Genomic DNA, 22,665 nt, shown 5'->3' with positions numbered 1-22,665 from the left:
AGTATAACGTGGATATCGTTAACAGACGGTTTTTTTTGTCCTTCATAAAAAGATCCCTGGGGGACTTTTGTTCGCACGTGACGTATCGTAAGAGACAATGACGCAGTAGCGGTGCAAAACGTAGCATTAAACGCAAGAACGATTTAAGGATTTATTCGTGCGTAAATCCAGGCGCACGTGCGTACAAAGTATCACGTGCGACAACGCGGTCTGTTCGAAAGTAGAAGTTGCAAGTTTTATCACGAGACGTTACCATTAACCGAGCATTTTATCATAACGAGCGGACAGTAAACAATTTTAAAATAACAGTATGAAAAAATGTGTTTGCGAAAATTAACGGAAAATCAGAACGAAGTGAAATCTAGGTGCTAAAAAAATCAAATTTGAATTAATTGTTAAGTTATATTTATATTAGACTATAAAAGCCAAATTAGAGTCTAAATGCAAACACTTTCTGTTATTTTTTTTTTATGAATTAATTTCGTAAATTTCGGAAATTCTGTGTAGGTGAAAAATAAAAAAGATAATTCTGCCTGTCTTAATAGGATTCGATTTCTTAATATGAATTAAAAAAGTTACTGAATACACAGAGTTCTAAGAATGATCGAAAAATTAAGAGAAGACGCTCAAAGATTTCTTTGATACATTTTTTTATCGCGTGTTTGCGATTGATTGAAACGAAATCTAACGTGGAATATTCAGATGACCATTAAGTATTCATATGTACAATTTACTGTACACCGGTCTCCAATAAAAGTTTCGCACATGCAGTTAACTGTACATCGTACTGAGAAACGTGTGTTAAGTCAAACATGTGATATTGCACATCTTATCGAGTTAATCTCACGAGTGCGCGCGATAATGGATACATTTCTACTTTAATATTTTATAAATTTCAATGTAAAAGATAAATTTTCAGTTCACAGATTTTAAGCTCTTCTTCTTATAAAATAAATTTTAACAATTCTTATATTATTTTTACTATTTTTTTTTTATTTTTCAGTGATTTATTTAAAGCTACGTATTTCCTAGAAGTCTCTCATCCGATGTTGACTTCTTAGTCCCAAGTATATATAAATAACTCGGACATTTCCCATCTGTATAACTATACATACATGTATTATACATCTCTCCACCATAAAATGACGGTAAAATACAAAATATTTCAGAATTTATTTTAAAATTGTTTAAAATTTTAAAAATATTTAATTGTAGAAATATTTTTTCATTGATATCCATTAGAAGATTTTTCTTCCACATTTTCTCCTCGCGTTAACATATCGTGTATTTACAGAAACAACAATTTTGAATAAGAATTATCACCGGTAAGAAGTATTCCAATGGAATTCAGTTACAATTTCTACATGCGTCATGAGAACGTGCTTATCTCATATTTGTTCTGGATCACACCAGTGTCTACTCAACGGAAAATAAAAAAGAAAAGGAAGTGATACGAGCAATGAATTTTCCATCGAGAAATTTATCTCAAATCTACTTTACGAACACAATCCGGAATATTATGTTTCTCACATACAATTACCGGTATATACAGAGCAGTAGAGCAAGTTAATTCCATACACGAATTAAGGCCTGATCTTATTAAACAATGCACGACTTCATGTACAAAGCGAATCCTGCCAGAGTCAAAACTCGCGCTCCTCAAACTCCTCGAAGGAGTCTTGCAGGATCCCCCTTCTTGTAACATTTTTTTTTTTAATCAATAAAATAAACAAAGGGTTCTTACTTTTTTCCCAACGGTCACCCAGCATGGCGCATTCCGCTCGGATGGCAAAATAATTCCGCTGAAAGTCCGGTGAGAGACGAGTCCTTCCTTCGAGTTAGGTTCTCTTGTTACCAAGTTGAAACACCGCACAGAATATGGGATAAGAAGATAAAAGAAAAAAAAAAAAGAGTAAAAAGGAAGGAAGAGGAGAAGCAAGACGCCCACGCGATCGCGCCGCGCAGCCGAGAGCGACTCGCCGACTGCGAGTGCGAGTGCGACTGAGTGACTGACTGACCGACTCCTCCAGCGTGTACCGTCACCTCGCTTGCATCGACACACACGTATACCATGCGGCTGGCATCCAAGCACTCCCCGCCTTTGCCTCTACGGGCCTTTCGTTTCCAGTTCCATTCCAAAGCCCGACCCAACGTGGCCCCAACGTGCCTTTTGTTGCATCTCGTCCGCTCCGCTGCGCTCCGCTCCGCTCCGCTCCGCGCGCGCACTGCGCGTTCTGCCGCTCTTCCGACCGGTTTCAACGCGTTATTTCTCCCTGCGTCGTTTTGGACCGCTCTACATACGAAGCGGAGATCTGCCGAGGGCAATTAGCCCGTAGAATCAATTGCGCCGACTCGACGCTAAGCTTAGTTAAACGAGCTTTCTTTCTCCGTTAATTAAAAAAAGAATAACAGCAAATTACGGAGACTGTTGATGCAATCAGATCTTTATCATTTATCTGTTAGATGCATGTAACGTAATTAGTTGCATGGAATTTCGAACTTATATCACACACAGTCGTCCAATTTTTTTTCACACACACATACAGTATTTATTTCTACATTTGGTTTGTTTTTAATTACAATAAAAACTACCTCTTTGCCTCTAGATACTTATTTGTAAAAAAAAAAAAGAATATTACAATTTCGTTTTACTCGAAACACTCTTTATCCATTATATTTTAAGCGGATGTAATCGCGAACTTACAGATTAAGGGTTAAAATAATCGAATATACACACAAGTTACGTTCTAACGAGATTATAATTTATATGATGATGGTGCTATTCAGTAACGAAACGTCCAAAAACCGGTACTTTATAACTATAGCGCAGTACGGCTTCAAGCCGAAACGTGAAACCTCAATAACAACCTTGCTATATAATCGATTCTGACGCATCGAGTTGCATCGAAGCATCTCGATCATGAACAAAACATAAATTCATGACACAAGAAATTCCTTTAAAAATATAAATACGTTAAACGACGCGAAGAACGCAATAATTATAAATCGCTACAAAACCGCCACGGTAATTATTTAAATTCCCGCAAGCGCACAAAATCTGAATATTATGTCTACGTATGAAGCTATGTAGAATTTGCAGCAATTCTTCCAACTCAATATTTTTGATTTGATTAAATTGAAGAAATAATATGTACATTTTTAAAGGAAAATTGCAAATATTTACACTCTTTTATTTTAGAATCAAAGACAAGTTAATGTAATATATTAATGTAATATATTAATATATAACCGAGTACAATTATTGATATTTCTGGACTATTCTAATTATAAACATAAAATAAATCTAAGCGTACAGTGTCAATTGAATATTTTTTCCACATTTTTCATATCCCAGTTAAATTAGAACATGCTCCACATATTCATAACTTGAGGCTATGTACCATCATCAATTCGTAACCCGTATTGTTAGGCAACCCAATATACTTCTTTGCAAAGAAGTTGCTCATCTACTTTATGAAACTCATGTATTGTTTAATTTAATATTGAGAATGGAATAATGAAATTAATAATATTTTTTATGGTTAATAAAAATTCTAATTTTATTAAGAATTGTATTTAAAAAAATATTCAAATAACACATAAATTATAAAAAAAGATAATTTGGTTACTTATATTTAAATACTTCGATAAATAATGACAAAAACTTATTACAATATTAATATTAATTAAGTATATTTTTTAATGTAAAATAATTTTTAAATATTATAAATTACATCTTAATTGTAATCCATAAATATATTCAATAAGTAAAAATAAATAATTATATTATTTTCGCAAGATAAGATTAAGTAGTATAATATATTAAAATTTATAAAATACAAGCAGGGACGTATACTACATAATTCGTAAAATAAATGAATTACTTATATTAAATGCGTAAGATGACGCTTAATCTCCAAATCTTTAAAATAGGCTAACTTCATTTATATTTTATAATATAATAATATTTCTTATTCCATCGTACATATGTATTTGGCTCGCTATTATTTGTCGCTTATATAAAAGAAAGAAGTTTGTAAAAGAAATAAAAAATATATTTAATTTTGTAAAATAAATAAATAAATTATTTATATTAAATGTATAAGATAACGCTTAATCTCCAAATCTTTAAAATAGGCTAACTTCATTTACATTCTAGAATATAACAATATTTTTCATTCTATCGTACATATTTGGCTCACTATTGTCGCTTATATAAAGGAAAGAAGTTTTCTGTAAAATATCAGATCCAATGTTCTGCTGCGGCATATTTACAATACAATCGTTTTCACTTTCATCGATGATATTTAAATCGTTTAACTCATGTGTCATATCGGATCTGATATGCATGGAATCTTCGGAAATATTTTCTTGTGTGGGACTTCTATAATTACGATCGTAAATCGACATTATTGACATGCTTTTTATGTAATCTACATCTACTTGTGGGTCTGCTGTAATTTTCAAAGTCTCAAAGTTTATTGTAGCCAACTTAGTGTGCATTTCTCGTTCCCCTTTCCAGCGTATATGTTTCTTAATTTCTTGACCCAATGGAATTATTGTTCTTTTTCTCAAGAGACGTTTAATTTTTATAAACGGTTTCGGTATTCTCTTCAATTTCCCCATTTTTCATATATTATATCAAGAGAGAAGAATCAATATCTTTTATCTGTTATGTTATCGTTTTACAATGTTTTCATTCTCATATGTTTTAGTATTCATAAAATATTGTTCTGAAAGAAGTAAAAATATTGCCTTCAATTATTAATTCAATTATTAATATAACAGTAAGTATGTAACAGTAAGTATACAACTTGATTGTGTAATATCATTTATTAGCAATTAAATATTTTTCTAAATTCAATTTTTGTTTTGCTTATATTTAATAGTAAAATAATTGCATTTATTTATATAACTATAACTATATCTGTATATTTCATATATGTCTATTTCAAATTTTTAATCTATTTTAGTAGTTTGTAGATTTTGATTTAAAATTCAAGGTGAAACACGTCTTAAAATAAAACACGATTTTATTACTTTGACATGGAAAAATAACAAATGAAATAGTTATTTTATTTTATTTTATTTTATTTTATTTTATTATTTTCTTAGATTAAAATACGAATGGTTATGATAAAAACACACACACACACATTTCGTCAATATAAACGTCATATACAATGACATACGATTATTGCAATAATAAATACTATATTACAGTGAGCTTTACATATACTACAATCTATATTATTCTTTATATAATATAGTATATTATATACCATATATAATATATATATATATAAATAATAATATAATACTGTAATATAAAGCTCGCTGGATTATCATTCTGTTATATATCGCCATCTAGTGACTGAAAGTATATCATATTCTGTATACGGTACACCATCAGTACACAATAAGTCTGTCTTTTTTTTTTTAGTTAAAGTTTTTGCACGATTCGTCTTTCTTCTTTCTCTCCACGTTGGAGAGAAAAAGAATAAAGATGAACCATGCAAGAAGTTCAGCTAAAAAGAACAGGCCTAAAATCACATACGTACCAAATAAAATGTCTGTATTTGCTGATATTATATTTAAGATATCGTTGATCTCCTTTCGATATTTAATAGTCTATTAATATTTAAACTGTTAAACAAACGTAATGTTTTTCTTGGATTAACGTATTTTCGTGGACTACAGCACACGAAATTGCGCAGCACTTCCTAATATCTGCTGTAGCCTCTGTGGCTGACTACTAACTGCTGGAAATAGCGTATTCTGCCATCTAGTTACACTTTGCTAACTATCATTGCAAACAGAGAAATTTCTACAATATCGACATTGTGATATAGTTATAAAGTAATTAAAAATATATTTATTGTTAAGTAAATTAGACATTAAATCAAATATCTGATATTATTCACTTTGAATAGAACAATATAAAGTCAAATGAATATTTGTAGAGAAGAAACAAACAAATTAATGTTTAGGAAAAATGAGAAGTATATTAAAATATGTAATCAAATTAGTGATATATTTTCGATAATTAAATGTTTGAAAATATTTTTTGGAGATCGGCTGTTATTCTCTTTATAATTATATTTTCCTGATAAAATATAACATAAAAAATATAAAATGTATAATATTTACAATATATAATATTATTATAATATAATCATTTAGTGGATTATATTTCCATTGAATGATAACATTAATAGAAAAAAACACTCATAAATATATTCGAGAACTAAATTCCAGGGTTGGGTAAGTTAACTTTTTTTTTAACTAAATTAAGTTAAAGTTAACAACCTTAAAATTTAACTTAGTTAAGATACAAGTTAATTTATAATGAAATTAATTAAATTGAAAGTTAAGTTAATAAAAAAAGCAAGTAAAATTGAAAACTTAAAAGTTAAATTTGTTTTTTTATTTTTTTATTTCATGATTCCAGAATTTTAGTCTTACAAATAACGGAAATGACAAATATATACTTCATTTAGAAAACGCTGTATATTCTATTTATATATTTTGTTTATATATACTGTTTACATAGACTGTTATATATACTGTTTGAATATTTTGTTCACATATATTTATTAAAAATTTTAAAAATAATTTTATTACTTAAAAATTATTTTGAAATTTTTGTCGGACATTTTTTCTCGCAAGTTATTGAAAATGAGTCTTCTTGCACTGAACAGCCAACGTGAACTCACGTGAGCCGAAGATGTGGTATTGATGTGTTATATTTTAATAATAAGAAATAATAGATTTCAACCTATCAGAAACTAGATACATCAAATATACTATTTCTGACAGATTGAAATTTGGGAGTCGATTATGTATTTGAAAAATGAGATGAAAATTATAAAAGTGAGCAAATTCACTAGAATATTTATAATTTCATTGGTCAACACCTAGTAAATTTGCTCACTTTTGCAATTTTTACCTCATTTAAAGCTATCGCTATTACCACGTATTATGTCTGAGACTTAACTTCAAAAAAATTAAATAAAAAATTAATAGTTATAGATAAAATGTAGCTAAATAAAGTTAAAAAGTTAAGAGTCTAAATTGTAACTAAGTTAACTTAAAATTAATTTTTTAACTGAACTTTTATCTTCTTAATATATTACTATCCAATCCTGTTAAATTCCCAAGATAATAAATTCAAAAATGATGAACGAATGACATAAACAAACAATTAAGAATTAGCACTTTAAATTGGTGCGCAGTTTTTTATTTTTTTTAAATATTTTATATTAAGTCATAAGAGAAACTTGTACATACATGGTTTGGTTAATCTTTTAGTCTTCTTCAGCAAAAAATTCATAATGTATTCACTATATATCATAATTGTATTCACAAATAAAATTTATAACTCTTTCTTTATATTATATATATATGTATATAATACTATTTTAGAATTTTATATTGAGTTGTCATATACAGTTATATGTCATATTATCTCTTATTTTAAAATAAAAAAGTTTTCACAATTTTCATAATTAATAAAAAATGATGGCGGAAGAATAAAGAATGACTTTGTATATATAAGGTATTAAAAATACATTTTTTTTGTCTTTCTCTCTCTCTCTCTCTCTCTCTCTCTCTCTCTTCTCTCTCTCTTCTCTTAAAGCCACAAGAAATATGAGAAATATTGAAGTTATATGTCTCTTAAAGCAAAATAAAATATAAGATATTAATTGCCAGAGATAAGACAAATAAAATGATAATCATTATATCAAACATCACATAAAGAGAGAGAGAGAGAGAGAGAGAAGAAAGATTTCACAGAAATCATTAATTAAATAAAGTTATTATAGATTTGTAGGTATATTGATTTAATTATTAAAGGAAAGCAAGAAACGTAACAATCGTAAACCAGTTTCAGTTATGTAGAACCTGAGATACAAACTTTACAACTACAATGTGACTTGGGTATTCATTTTAGATGACCGCAATTATACTTGGTTTCGCTTCCCAACAACGTGAAAGTTTAACAGACGTCTAACAGACGTCCTAATCTTGTAAATCATCTTTTACTGGCTCCTCGTATGTTCTATAGATTTTCTTTAGTCATTACTTTTTATTGTCTAACATTTTTTGTTAGTTAAATATTTTGAATTTAGTAAAAAGAAAAAAAAGATGTTAAAAAGAAAATAAATATAAAAAAAATCATATAAATAAAATCATAATTTTTAATAAATAAATAAATTTAAATTTGAAAACATACAAGAATTTTTGAAAAAGATTTCTATTCTTATGTATTTGTGATTGATTTTATTTGTAATGAAAGCATAATGACAATACAACAATAAAAATCTAACTCACCAACATTAAAAATAATTAACTCTTCAAAGACTCAACATAACACTTTGTAACAATTTATCATAAACACAATTCTTCAAATACCCAAAATAATAAATAATTATAATTAATAAAGTGTATTTTTAAAACTTTTATAAGTATATTTCAATTAATCTTTCATACGCATATCATCTTTAATTATATAATCTTTGCTAAATATTCAAATAATAAAAATCGTCGTGTCGATAATAAGGCCAAAGACTTAAGAATAAAATACTTAAGAATAACACTCGTATGAAAATTTAGTTTATGAACTAATCCTTCTCAAAAATAAATGGTTGAATAAGACACAACCGGGTTGCGTTTCCGCGCTTCGGCATCGGGTGGAAAGAATCTGCGCACGTGCACCGAGCACGACCGACCTGACCTGACTGAAGCAAAGGGATGATCAATAACTTCCAGGATATATAAGGCTCCGTTCCGGTAGAGCGTGTGCACCTCTTGAGTTCACGTGATCGGTTTATCGCGTACCACGAACCCCTAGTCTCAATCGCGTTATCGGCGACTGCGTTTCAAATTGGTCTGTATATACGTCAGATAGCATCGCAGAGGTATTACATCTATTGGGTATAAGTGCTTAGCGTATATAAGATACACCGATATTACACGGAGTTTATCGGTCGTAGTAATGTAAGGTTTTCCATTTGTTCCGCTATATATGAACGATCCCGGCAGCGTAAAAATCGAGCGTGCATGATGCGTGATGTACGACGGTATTTACCGGAGTGAGCGTTTTCGGTAACAGTGTTTCAGTATGTAGGAAAAAACAAAACGTAAGCTTTCCGACAAAATTACATTTCGACGGATCATTAACGTCGAAAGGTATGTGCACGCACGATTTCCGCCAACATGGCATCACGTTTTTTTGTCAAAAGTACGGTAAATATCACTGATCCTCTTCTTCTATATCGCGATACAGAGCGATATAAATTCAACTTTATTTCCAAAGTGCATACATAATTAAAAGGCGAAGGTCTTGTAATTTTGAAATTTTTTTTCCAAGTACATAATATTTTGTAAAATTTTAAAATATTTTTATACGATTATATTAGGCAATTTTGATATAATAAAGATATTTGTGAGTCATGTATAATTGTCGTAATTAAATAATTAGCGTACGGACTTCAAGAGAGGTGTAATACAGACCAGAAGCCTAACGTAAGAGGAAGAAGATTTTTGATTTAATGAAATAATTAATAAGACTCTAGTCTATTATATAATGAGAACAATATTAAATTTTTTACGAAAAAGATACACGTCTGCCGATATCGTTCATGAACGTTTAAGGAGATTGTAAGGGCATAAAACACATATATTAATATTTACGCTTTAAACAAACTACATACTTATGAAAGTTGTGTTTCATAATGTGTTCATATTCTGTTTGAGCAACACATTTTTATAAATTATTTTATTTGATATTAGTTTTATTGTTATAAATAAAAATTTTTAAAGTAACAATAAAAATCTAAATTCTTTTATATAAATATTTCAAGCATTAAATATTTTTGAATTCATTTTTTAAGTACTTGTGTAAGAAAATTGAGACTTTTATCATTATTTTGTAATACATTTTCATATATTTCTATTAGAGTAACAAATTTACAAAATATTACTTTTTATCGAAATAACTTTTGATCAACTGTCTCTAATTTTTTTGTATCACTTTTAAATGCAATTTAGAACAATCTGTAATTTTTTTCAAGTAATTCTTAACATATATATTGCATTTACCTTACAATCTCCTTAAATACGGAAGCGAGATAAGAAAAAAATGTTAGGAATATGAACATTCTTACGAGGCTTTGCACATATCCACGAATAATCGTACATGACAAATAGAATAAAATACTTAAATTGACTAGAACATATAATTCTTCTGTTTTCACGTTGATATTATTTTCCACACGTCCACGGAACGTGTGGCATGGTGTAGGCCTCCTGGGGATTCCCGCCATGTAAAAAAACGGGAACGCGTCCGGGCACGGTACCCCCTGGGTGACGAGGAAAGCCGTGCCACTTTATATTTCTGTTAATTACCGGGATTCATTCATAAGCAAATCGGTGGTTTATTCTTTCCCGTCGCAATTTCTCAGCCAACTTATGCACGGCGAGTACTACGAGAAAGTTAGCGCGCGACACGACGCAACGCGACGGTGATTTTAAGTAGCGCCGATTAATTTATCGCGAACGAACTTTACGCTTTTAGCCCCCGCATTGTTTCGTAATATTTTTTTTCCATAGAAGTGGCCAGGAGTGGAGTAGCGTTCTACTAATTTTTGGGTGCGGCTGCTACGCGCTAATCGACTGTAAATAAACTCTAAAACAACCGTTCTACGAAATAATTACATCCCGAGTGCACTCGCGTTTACGTTATCATAATTTCCAATCTTCGTAGTTAATGCACATAATTAGTTCCCTCCTATTTTTTTCTTCTTTTTTTTTTTCTTTAATTAAAATCGTATCCACGCTTCATCGTTTCGCCGCGTGCGCGCAACTGGTAGATGCACAAACAGTGTACGTAACGGCATGCCGTAAATCGAGTTTCGCCCAACACTCTGTATATATATATATATATATATACGACAGAAAATCTCACTTTAATGAGTGAAACCTGTATCTATTAAGGCCTAACGCCCAACGTCCAGTCTGTTCATCAGTTACCACGATAAAACGCTAACCGAACATTTATATTCATTGTGGAAAGCGTTATTAACACGTTATTATACCGAGGCTCGCGAGTCGCGATATATGTACCATTGTTCGCCAAAGAAATCACAATGAAAATCGCGGAGGCGGCTGTTACGGCTCCGGTGACGTGTAACGACGTGACGTTAACGAAAAGAAGGAAACAGTAGCATCTCCTTGCACCTACTTACCTACTTACCGTCCTTCGCAGCAGCCGCATTTCGATCTTCTTCGAAAAATCGTCTAATGTGCCCTTTGCCCGTCCTACTTCCACGGATCTCTCAAACGTGCATGGTCATCGTCCCATTTCGTTAGCCTGTTTCCGCTGCTAATAATCTCCGCCTCTGCTACTCACGATGATTATGAAGAAGTCGTTTGCGCGCGGCGGCCTCGAGTGAAAATGACAACAGTCGTCTCAGAGGAAGGTGCACAAAAAGAATCGACGCGACGGGGCGAACTTAATGATCTTTATCACACGGTGAAGAATACATCAGGCGGATAGAGTTAGAATCGTGAAGCAGCAGTTTGCAGACTTCTTATGATACATACATGTACGCTGACGTATATGCATGGATTTTTAGCACATTTATGGTACGGTATCTCGATATGATTCTCGTAGTGTTTAGTCTATCTAAGAAGTCTCTGGCGAAGCTACAGAGACGCGACGCATACAATCTATTATTAGTAGATGTAATAGATCCGCACGTGCGCATATACGGTACTATTTCCTTTAGCATGACAAGAGGGATGCAATATAAACACCCACGTAACAAGATGTATTAACCTACTCAGACGTTGCATTACATATTACCAATCGAGTAAAGGATACTCTGGAATCGTCGTTATTTATGTCGTCTGTGAATGCTGCAGTCACTAAATGCTACTCTCTAAGTGCTACTGTATTCACTACGACTTTCAGCTAATAAACGATATCGTCTGATTGCTTCTATATTAACTGCTAGTGTAAATTCTCTCGATGAGTATCACGAAATACGGATCACTTTGCGACTGAATTGGGGTTTGTTGGACGAATCGGCGCGTGTCAGAAACAATTCATGTCAGGCTTTTAGATCTTACCGGCTTATTTCCATTATCCGCGTGAAATTGTGCGGTTTCTATCAAATTGAGAAAGCCAAACGAGGCATTTGGTCTCCGCCACAATAATTGAAGAGTTGTCACATCGTGCAGTCACGTTGCTGAAGACGATTTTCAGAGGAAGATAAGTAGGTGGATAAATAGATAGATGGATGTATAAAGACAGAGAGAGAGAGAGAACTTATTAAGTGCTCTGGGACTTTGTGCCCTCAAGCGCAGAGCAGATCACATAATCGATACACAATACGTGTATTTGATACAAGATAATAATGATGATGGCAATAAAGTGCCGTGTAAAAAAGAAATACGAGAGAGAGAGAGAGAGAAAGAGAATTTAGTCATCATTAATTGATAATTTCAATTCCCAAGCGAGATTAATCTTGATGATACGTTTAGCAGCAATGCGTTTCCGCGCTTTAATCTCACGCTGTAAAATGAAAAAACGAGAGAAGCGTGTTGCTCCCAACGCGCGTATCGATACTATTGAAAAGTAGATACGTGCGGGAGAACGAAGCTGGGATTTGCCAATATTGAAACGTAGAAAGAAAATAAATATACTCGTTCTCTTACAGTGCACTCACCAAGTACGAGACGTGCAACGAATACCTCGCTCGCATCGTCTCGAGTGCGTGCAACTTTCACCACCCAACCATTGTCGCTGTCATTATATGCTAACTCACATGCGCATCACATACGTACGTACGTAGGCATAGACATGGCTTTCGTTTCGCCAGCGACAGTTCGTCTCATTGAAACTCGCGAGCAATATGGTATGATTAATTTGTTATCAGCGGAATATATCCCGGCGAGTATCCGGGCGAAACGTTAGTACGTTTCTTTTCGGGAAGAAACACGAGACACGTAGACGTATCTCTCTTCAATCATTAATATTAATTTAACACATCTATCAGCCACGTCGCGCAATTCTCTCAACATGTGCGAGCGCATGAAAATCAAATTATGACTGCGTTAACCTGAATATCTGATTTTCGAAATGTATGCTGCAGCGAGGCGAGCTAGTATAAAGTGGGTAATATTAATCAGGATAAGTAACCGTCATTAAATATCTACCGTTCCAATTATTGGCCACGCCATTGATGAGGAAACTATACGTCGCAGTAGTCGTAATTAAATCAAAGCTCGCAAAATGCCTCGCTCCGTTCCAATGCCCGTAATGGGCATTGGAGACGTAAATGGATTACGAGCTGGCGTGGGGTACGTTCTAGATTTCAGCGAAATTAGAATTAACGTCGCCGTACGTCGCGAGTCGATCCTCAATTCTCGCGATCGCGCCTACCTGGCGGCATCCCCAAGCATCTCGTTTTCGTCCTCATTCGTTTCTCACGCGTAAACGGCGAACGATTTGCGAGAGTATCGTTAACCGCTCGCTCCTCGGGGCAGGTATTTTTTACAACGAGCAGCACTTAGCGCTACAATCCCCGAAATTGCATCGCTGCACGCGAGAGAGAAACCGGTGGTGGACAATCTGATAGCGCCACTCGACCGGCCAGCATCCGGATCGCTCTTCCTTCCTCTATTTCGCAAGATGACCACCAACGGTTGTTTCTCGCGAGCACGGTAAACGCACGCCCGCGACGTTCCGTGACGATCGTAGGTTTACGCGCGTGAACCGTGGCGAAACAATAGAACCGGCAGCTTCCGTTTTTGCCGTCGTTGTGACGACAAGGGGCTAGATCTAATAGACCTCTTTCAATGCCGTTACGTAAAACGACGAAAATTCATATCCGGCGGACTCTCGATTTTATCGTCGAGAATTTTGCGTAATACGTTCGCGTTCGCGCGTGCACGAGTGACTTTCGCTTCTTACCTTACTTTAGCGAGCGTCCTCATCGCGCATGTATTATATATGACGAGGAGATATTACAGGACCACTAAAGTCAAGTGCGTGATCATCGTTAACCAGAATCTCTAAAGACTGCGATTCGGATCTTCTTGCAGCTGACGATTGAACAGCTCGCTGTCCATCAACTCAATATTTCACTCAATATTTGACTGACCCAGAATCATACTTGCCAAACCCATGTTTTTCTTGTTTAGATAAAATATTTAGAGATTGCAGGTTAGCCGTGTACGGCACTTAGCTAATACTAGCCAATTGACTTCGGTGAAACGACTCGCGTCCCATTTTTCTCCATTATAGACTTTTCGATTTTATAAATTCAATATGACGCTTTATAAATTTCTACTGCCGCAAATACGTAAAACAACGTCCGTAATGAGATTTTAAATCGTAAAATCTTAAGCTGTAAGGAATTGACCGATTGCAATTGAATATTGAAGAAACAATCGACTGATCAATTTCTTACTTATAATCCCGAGTCGAAATTTTGCTCCTACTTTGAATCTTAGTTTTAGAACGTAGACCGTAGACTCTAGAGATTTATAATAAGTTCTACTCTAATGAAGTGAGCCTGTAAATGGTTATCGGAAAATTTCCTATTTTTGGATTCAAAGGAAATTTTCTAAATAGAAGCTGTAGTAATATTAAGTAATATTAAAAGAAGTCCTATTTGATAAAAATAAGTACAACGGTCATATGTTAAAATAGATTAAAAGTGTTCTTATTAGTGTGACGATGATCGTGCGGCAATATTACAACATCAGCTTATATGCCAGGATACAGTAGAACAAGAATTTCCAGATTCTAATCAGAATAAAATTTATAATCTCGTTAATCTCTTATACACGAAAAATAAACTACTTTAACGTATGACCGTTGTACTTATTTCGACTAAATGTAAAAATTTTGCGTTTTAAGAGGATCTTTAATTACTGAAGATGGCCAGATTGTGGCCGAAACGTTTAATCGCTTATTTTTTGATATGGGTATTGATAAACGCTTAAATAATTCATTATTGAATAAAGTTTTAATCTTCACAACCGACAACCTGTGCTGTGGTTTTTTATGTTCTTCGTTTTTTTAATTTTTAAAAATTTAAAGTTTATTTTAAGCCTTAAAATCTCATTGTAATCGCTTAAGTGTATTTAATTGTCAGCTAACGAAAATTGTAGCCTTTTGAAACACCGCGTTTCCTTTTAGATAATCAAGGACATGAATTATTTTCGACCGGATGAGCATGAGGCCAGTAATGGCCTTAAAGTTTGTCATGTTCTGCGGCTCTTTTAACGTGTCCCGAAATTCCGGTGCATTAACGGTGGATCAAGAAATCCGAGGAATAACGGCTCGCCAACGAGGAGAGAGAGAGAGAGAGAGAAAACTTATATAGCTTTCTTAAAATAAAGAAATCGACAGATCTCGGAGAGCGAATTAAGAGCGGAGAGCCGAATGTCGTACATTAGTTACTGAACGGCCCAATGCCGCGGCTTTACAGAACGGAACGGAGAACGGCAGCTTCTCTCGTTTCCTACATTTTAATTGGCCACACGATGATATATCCGTACGTCTCTAATTGAGCCTCGAGAGCGAAACGACGCGATGCGATATGCGGATAGGATATATGTATCAACAATTTAGAATTAGCAGTGCAAGCACCGTGCCGGGGAGAAGTCGTCATCGGAGCGCATCGTCGATACAAAATTGCATATCGTAACCCAGGTAGCTGATGCTACCTATTACAGAAGACGTCTTTCGGCGTGTCATTCTTAGTTACCTACGGACCAGTCACGTCGATGCAATTTAACGCTAGATACGATTAAATAAATTCTCTTCCTTTCTCTAGATTAGAAATACGAATAAGTATTATAATCCATAAAAGGAGAATATGAATTGAGAACAAATACAGCTTATTTGCTTACAGTTGATGCAACCTAAATGCCAAAGGTGCCTATCCCACAATTTCTATTATTTAAGTGGCCTAATGCCGTATTTTCTAAATCAACAGTTTTGCTGTTTATATGAATTACTAGAAATTGTGGGATTAGACATTTATCCGCTCGACTTTGTAACTGAATATTTTCCTCTTGGAAAGGTACAGCAAAAATGGGAAACGTTCCTAAATTTGATGCTCGACGAGAACAGGATCAAACGCGGCATAAAGCTCGATCCGGCACAGTTATTCTGTTATAAATAAAGCCAGACTCGTTATTGTAACAAGATGTATGTTGCCCCTACAGATTGGATACCGCGAACCGACCCACTTCTTTGGCCCGAGAATACGATGAATGGGCCAGAAGACCCGATATAATCAATCCAACTGGTTTTACGTGACTGTTGAATACAACGTGTTCAGAACGTAAGACTTCTTGTAATGTTTTTCGTTCTTTTGTACCTTCATTTGCTGTCGGATTTTCTCAGTTAGTAGCATACAAAATGTTATTAACAGTTCTTACATTGTGACGAAAGTGCGAGAAGATAGCGATGTGCTAATTTTTTCTGCCCTCGCGTTTCGTGTTAAGCCCGTTTAGACGGTTTGTGTCGGGATTCAAGGCAGACTTATAATTTTGTATACTATGTAAGAAAATCAGAAGATTCTCTTTGAAGAGAATCAGAAACACATGTGTATTAAAGTGTGCATATACATTAAAATGCAAATAAAATTATAAATAGAATTCTATAAAAAAAATCTGATGCTTATTTATGGTATAATAAACATTCTATTCACACAATTGTCGAATTAACTTTTTTAACATATAAAATGTAGCTCCGATTTTAAGTTTTTAGAAAAATTCAAGTCATTTGCGTTTTCGTAACAAGTAATCAAAATTAACCTTTTATTCTACAGTCGACGTGAAAGAAATAAATATTCCAAAGTAGCAAGATGATGTTTTTAATTGACGTTTAGAATGTCATTTAATATCACTTTACTACTTAGATTATCGTAAGATTCGTCGGCGTTTCAGTATCGTATATCGCTGATATTTCAAGATCGGTTATTGCATTCTGTTTCTAGTGATGAAGGAAGCTGACATGAATGAGGAATAAGAGAGAAACCAGCGTGCCGAAACAGACTTTGAAACAAAACGCACTTAAAACCATTATTAAGCTCAATGAGCGTTTTAAAAACGTCCCTAAACTGTCGTTCATAAACCCAGAAACACAAGTATTGTCTCGAGCTGACAATGCGTCTCGGTTCTACCCGTCGGAATCGACTATAAAGCTGCTAGACTATTGCTGGTAAACGTACCAGATGTGCATACCGATATTCTGTACCGGTTAATTTAGAGCGAGCGTAACGCGTCGAAGATTTGCCGTCGAAAACGACGGCAGTACTACTGCGGAACCCCGTTTCGATAGTCGTCGGCTTTACGAGAAAATAAAGAACCGCGCGATTGTCCCATACGGTGTATTATTATGCAGAGTCGACGATCGCCATTACTCGTGTCCGCCGTGTCGAAAGTATCCCGGGTGTAGAAATCCTTGTAGGTAGATAAGGGTGTGTATCGTTAGCGGTATGTGTTGTGATTTCGCTGCGTTGTTAAAAATCCTTCTTTTATATTCTTCCGAGCACGTTGCCCTTATAACGAGCGGCAATTAACGAGCCCGATACCAGTCTAACCAGTAATTTAGGGCATTTATCAGTGAACAGCCGGGCCGAGGAAAGGGAAGAGGGGGAAGTAGGGAACCTTTCTAAGTCATCGACATGGTAAGATCAGACTACGGGGCTAATCATTCGGGGTGCATGCATCTCACGGGGCAACGGACGCATCCAAAATGAGGCGATCCTTCGATCTGGCTCCAGGAGGAGGGACTTGGTGGATGTATTGCGTTAATCGTATGCCTGCGGTTTCGAATTCAAATTGGATTTTACGATTTATGTTCCGTTATGCATATCATCGCGCCACAATCGGACCAATTTACAACAAGTTTTTCGGAGCGTAGCGATATCATTTGCGGTCTCGGACAAACGATAGTTCGTCAGGCGATAGTCCTTCTCGAAACGGCTTATGAACGGCTACGTTAACGATATCTCGACCATCCGTCTTAATTAATCGTGTCACCGCGTAATTAAAGGGGCAGCAGCGCGATAACCTGTTTACAAGTCTGGAAAAATCTCGGTTTCATCAGATATTTATATGCATTTCCAGTCTGAATCGCAAAGCATTTTATATACACGAGCCTTTCCCGCTGGTAGAGCCGGGATCTAGCTCAACAATACATCTCAGCTTGCCTCCTGCGTAATTAGTCGACGTATTTAACACAAAGACATGCACGTGTGCACGCGCGAGCGCGCTAATTAACGCAGGCGTTTTCATGGGCAAAGGGGTTATTGTCGACGGCGAGCAAGGAGAGGAAGTCCTCGCGTTTGTTAAAGCTACTTCGGTTACAATTGTCGATTAATTAGCGGCGCGTGAACGCCTCTAGACATTTGAAAATAAAAGGCTGGTAGAAATTTCACTCACGATTAAACACCCTTCATTTTAAATTGAGTTACTAATCACCTAGAGCATTTCTATTGTTAATTCTTCTTCCAACGAGGAAGAGAGAGAGAGAGAGAGAGAGAGAGAGAGAGAGAGAGAGAGAGAGAGATTCTGCAGAGAATGCTACGCGATGATACAGCTACGTCTCTTCTATACTTTTGTACGTTTTATCATTTTTTCAAATTGTACTGTATATTATTGACAGAATTTCTTGGCTTATTTGACGTATTACGTATATAATTGATGATATCAAAAAAAACTTGTTTTTCTTTCAGCACGTTCGAAATTTATATATTAGATATCATTTTCTTATATTTTACATTTTGTACTGTTAATTTTTTATAATGACATTTTTCATTGACATTTTTTTATTTCGTTAATTTCGATATTTATTATTCTTTGAATCTATATATGACACTTCGTTCAACTTCCCAAAACTATTATTTCTCTTTTTGTTTATTATTTTATTAAATATATATTATTCGCAGTAATAACAATATAAAATAATATTTAACTTTTTATGTTAATGTAAAATGTAGGAATTAATATAAACAGTAAAAAACATTTTATATTTGTGTTAGAAACGGTCCACTTAAATCCTTATTAAAATTTTGTATTGAATTTTTAACATATTCGAATTTTAATTTAACATAATATGATTGGGTTATTTGAATATTTTGTGTTAAATTAAAATTTAACATTTCTCAATCAAAATAACACAATTTATAGGTAAGTAAACAAATAACATAAAAATAATGTAATTTTAATTAAAACAAATTCTAGAAAAAATAAATAAATAAAATATATGTGTTGATTTAATATATTATAAATATTAATTTTATTGAAAAAACATGTTCATGTAGTGTATAACTATAATAGTTACATATTTTATACGTAAAAAGGTACAGATATTTTGTGTTATTTTCTCTTTATAACAGTAAATATCTGTTGAATCTATATATTGCATGTTAAATATCTATTAAATCTATATATTGCATGTTAAATATGTTAAATATCACAGACGCATCGTCTAAACTAAAAATGTAAAAATAGCATCTAATTTGAGTTAAATTTAATATTATAAATGTGTCAATTTAATTAATATAAAATTTAATATAAAATTTGTTTTTAAATTTGTGTCAAAGTATTACGTTTTTTGAATTAATTTTTAACATAATATTTGTGTTACTTTCTAACATTCTATTCTTATGTTATAAATTAACATAAAAATTTGAGTGGACCATTTGGGACATGTGAAATGTATTAAATTTAATTAACAAATTTTTTTTACTGTAGTTATTTTGTCGTTACTAGTAGATATATAGACGTACGTATATACAATATACGTATCTATGTATACATCTATGTACATCTATATACATGCATACAGTTGTACAATATACAAAAATTATTTAATCACGATTGTTACACATTTATTTCTACTAATCCAATTAGTCTTGTCATACTCATCAAAATCCGTATTTTCCTTCCGTTCCCGAAACCTCTGACTGTCCAAATCACTGATCCGTAATACTCCTTTCCAATGTGTGACCTCGTTTTGCGTTATTATGAGCAGTAAGATGAAGCTGAATCTTATTTTCTAATGAAAGCGAATTGAGTTGCGATAAATACTTAACTTAACCAATAAATATAATCAAACCGATAATTAAAGTCTTCTTTAGACCTGTAATTTGCAAATTTTTAATTATAAATTTCTTTTATAACTTTATACGTCGTTGTAGTTGTTTATATATACTTTGATATATATTTTAATCTAGATTTTTTATCTGCGTGTATATGTTTTTAATTCTTTAAATATATTCTTAGATAACGTAGAATATTAATTTAACATTATACATATAATAAACATTTATTAATATTCATTTTTTGAAATGTTATATAGATGTTTCATACATATTTTATATAAAGCTTTATTCGAAATATTATTAAAATATAGATTAAATACATAATATTTGTGATAAATATAAATAAATAGTTCTTAATAAATATATTTTGGATTATAATGCCTCATTAGGTATTTTCAGGCATTTATTGTAACATTTACAATAAATATTTCATAACATTTATATATAATCAATATTTATAATCAGTGCAATCTAAAATTACAAAAATATTTACAAAATATTTAAAATAAATCTTATAAATCTTAAATATTTATAAATATTTTGTAAATATTATGTGCTGTCACGTAAAGTTATAAACAGATTGTTATCTCTATCTTAAAACTATGTGACATGAATTATAGATTTTATATCAGAAGATTTTATTGCAAAATTTTATTACAATATCATAGAAAAAATCTTTTATGTTCATTTAGTTGAGATGACTAACTTGTAAGGAATGTGATTGTCACGTTATCCTGTTAGCAGTTTTGAATCCTGTCATGAGTCAGCTTGATTAATTGCACGACGTTTATTATTACGACAAAATAAAAATAACATTCTCGTTAGCTCGTCGGCAATAAACGTAAAAGGACAGTTATCTTGTGCTTCTGGATAATCCATAGACGTATGAACCATAGTATACCGCTCGTACGAGTTACTTGACATTTTTTTTAACGGATAGCTAGGAATCTAATTTGTTGCTCAAAAAAATTTTTTCTTTTTCTAGTAAACTTTTTCTCAAAGGAACAAATTCCACATTAATGCTAAGCTACGATACATTTGAAACTGAAAAGTAAACAATACGATTAAAAATTATAAAAGATATTTAACGGTTCATTTATATATATATCTGCTTTTTCTACATAATATATTAAATAGCCGAAGATTCGCTGCATAATACATAATATAAGTGTAATAATACGCGTCCCCAAGAAATACAAAGTCAGGTATCTGTCCACAGAGGAGGATCGTGAAAAAAGATTGACACGACGGTAAAATTATATAGCTACCACGAAATTGTGTTAATTTGATGAAAATGATTTATCAAGCTCTTCTTATCGCGCACGCGATGTAATTTATGCGCATACAATTTTGTGCGTGAATATTCGAACGCACGAGACTCGAATGAAGATTGTTACTTATAGTATTTCTAGTAACTTCATCTCGCAATCTGATCGATAAAATATCTTGCGGTTTTATACCGGTGTTTTTCTCACCAAATTAAGAGGATCATGGCGAGAAAACTTGTGAAAAACGATTGATGCGGAAGTAGAGTTAGCAGATAAGAAAGAAAAAGAAGTGGTCTCTCTCTCTCTCTCTCTCAGACTCTCTTAATCTCTTTCTCTCTCGATCATCGACCCATCGCTGACTGTTCTCTTCGAGGACGACCCACTTCGTCGAAAAGCGAGAGGGACGGTGTTGTTGCCTGGCAATTACGCGTATACACCTACAAGCATACATACGCGAAAATATATCCATTATCTTTCCTTACGTCGCGCGTATCACATTGATTCTTCTCTGGCGTTGCTGGCTAGATTGATTGCGACGAGAGACGAGAGACGAGTGCGCACGTAAGTATACGAGCGAAAGGAATCCAGGCGTTTCGTACGCCGGTAATTTGAACTGAAAACGCGAGAAAGAAAAATAAAATTTCCCAGTATTCCATATATTATCTCGCGCTCTTACATTCGGCTACATAGAGGCGCTAACTATTTTTTCCATTAATTATCTCCGTCTAACGAGTAATCGAGAAAAAAATGTCTAATGGATGAGTTTCACCGACACCGTCGAGGCCGTCGTTTTCCGACGTAGAGCCTCGTTTCGAAGAGAGAAATGGAGGCATTCCGATAAGTGAATTTTCCACGTGCGACGCGAAATGCGACACGAAGATGACAGAGTTGGTGACCAAATGGTGTCGAGAACGGAGGGAAAGCTCATTTTCACTCGTTACGTAAAACGACTCAGGCGCATTATCTTAGAAAACTAGATTTTTTTTTCGTCTAAGTAGTTTGTTTGTTCAGACTCGTCGTTACGAGTGATTAGCATTATCCTATCGTCTACTCCTTCACGCACAATGATTTGAACCCAATCCATAGTCGCGTATCCGAGAACGCGGAGAACTTTCTTCTCTCTACACCTCAATCCTCAATTCTTACGAAGGTTAAATTTATCATTTTGATCAATCCGAGGTAGACATTACCGTTACGAATGAAGATACCGATCAAATACCGGTTTCCGCGAGCATCAAAATTCATTATTTAACTTACTT

General features: G+C 33.5%; 2 protein-coding genes across 3 annotated transcripts in view; both read right to left on the bottom strand.

Moving 5' to 3' along the window:
* LOC105149490 (hypothetical protein) overlaps window positions 1-1,889 on the bottom strand; it is a 36,346-nt gene extending 34,457 nt beyond the window's left edge. For both annotated transcript variants that reach the window (XM_011061938.2, XM_011061939.2), the window contains exon 1: window positions 1,745-1,889. The gene's annotated coding sequence lies outside the window, so the exon portion shown is untranslated. The remainder of the gene's footprint in view (window positions 1-1,744) is intronic.
* On the bottom strand, window positions 452-5,786 carry LOC105149489 (uncharacterized). The gene is made up of 2 exons (XM_011061937.2): window positions 5,562-5,786; window positions 452-4,733 (listed from the first exon to the last, which is right to left on the bottom strand). The coding sequence occupies exon 2, from the start codon at window positions 4,624-4,626 to the stop codon at window positions 4,156-4,158; it is 471 nt and encodes a 156-aa protein (XP_011060239.1). The 5' UTR covers window positions 4,627-4,733; window positions 5,562-5,786; the 3' UTR covers window positions 452-4,155.
* Between the last annotated feature and the right edge of the window lie 16,879 nt (window positions 5,787-22,665).

This window comes from Acromyrmex echinatior, chromosome 5 (assembly GCF_024713525.1).
Source record: "Acromyrmex echinatior isolate Ae372 chromosome 5, ASM2471352v2, whole genome shotgun sequence".
Classification (NCBI taxonomy): domain Eukaryota; kingdom Metazoa; phylum Arthropoda; class Insecta; order Hymenoptera; family Formicidae; genus Acromyrmex; species Acromyrmex echinatior.
Note: the sequence above shows the minus strand (reverse complement) of the source record. Positions and strands in the feature narration are given on the sequence as shown.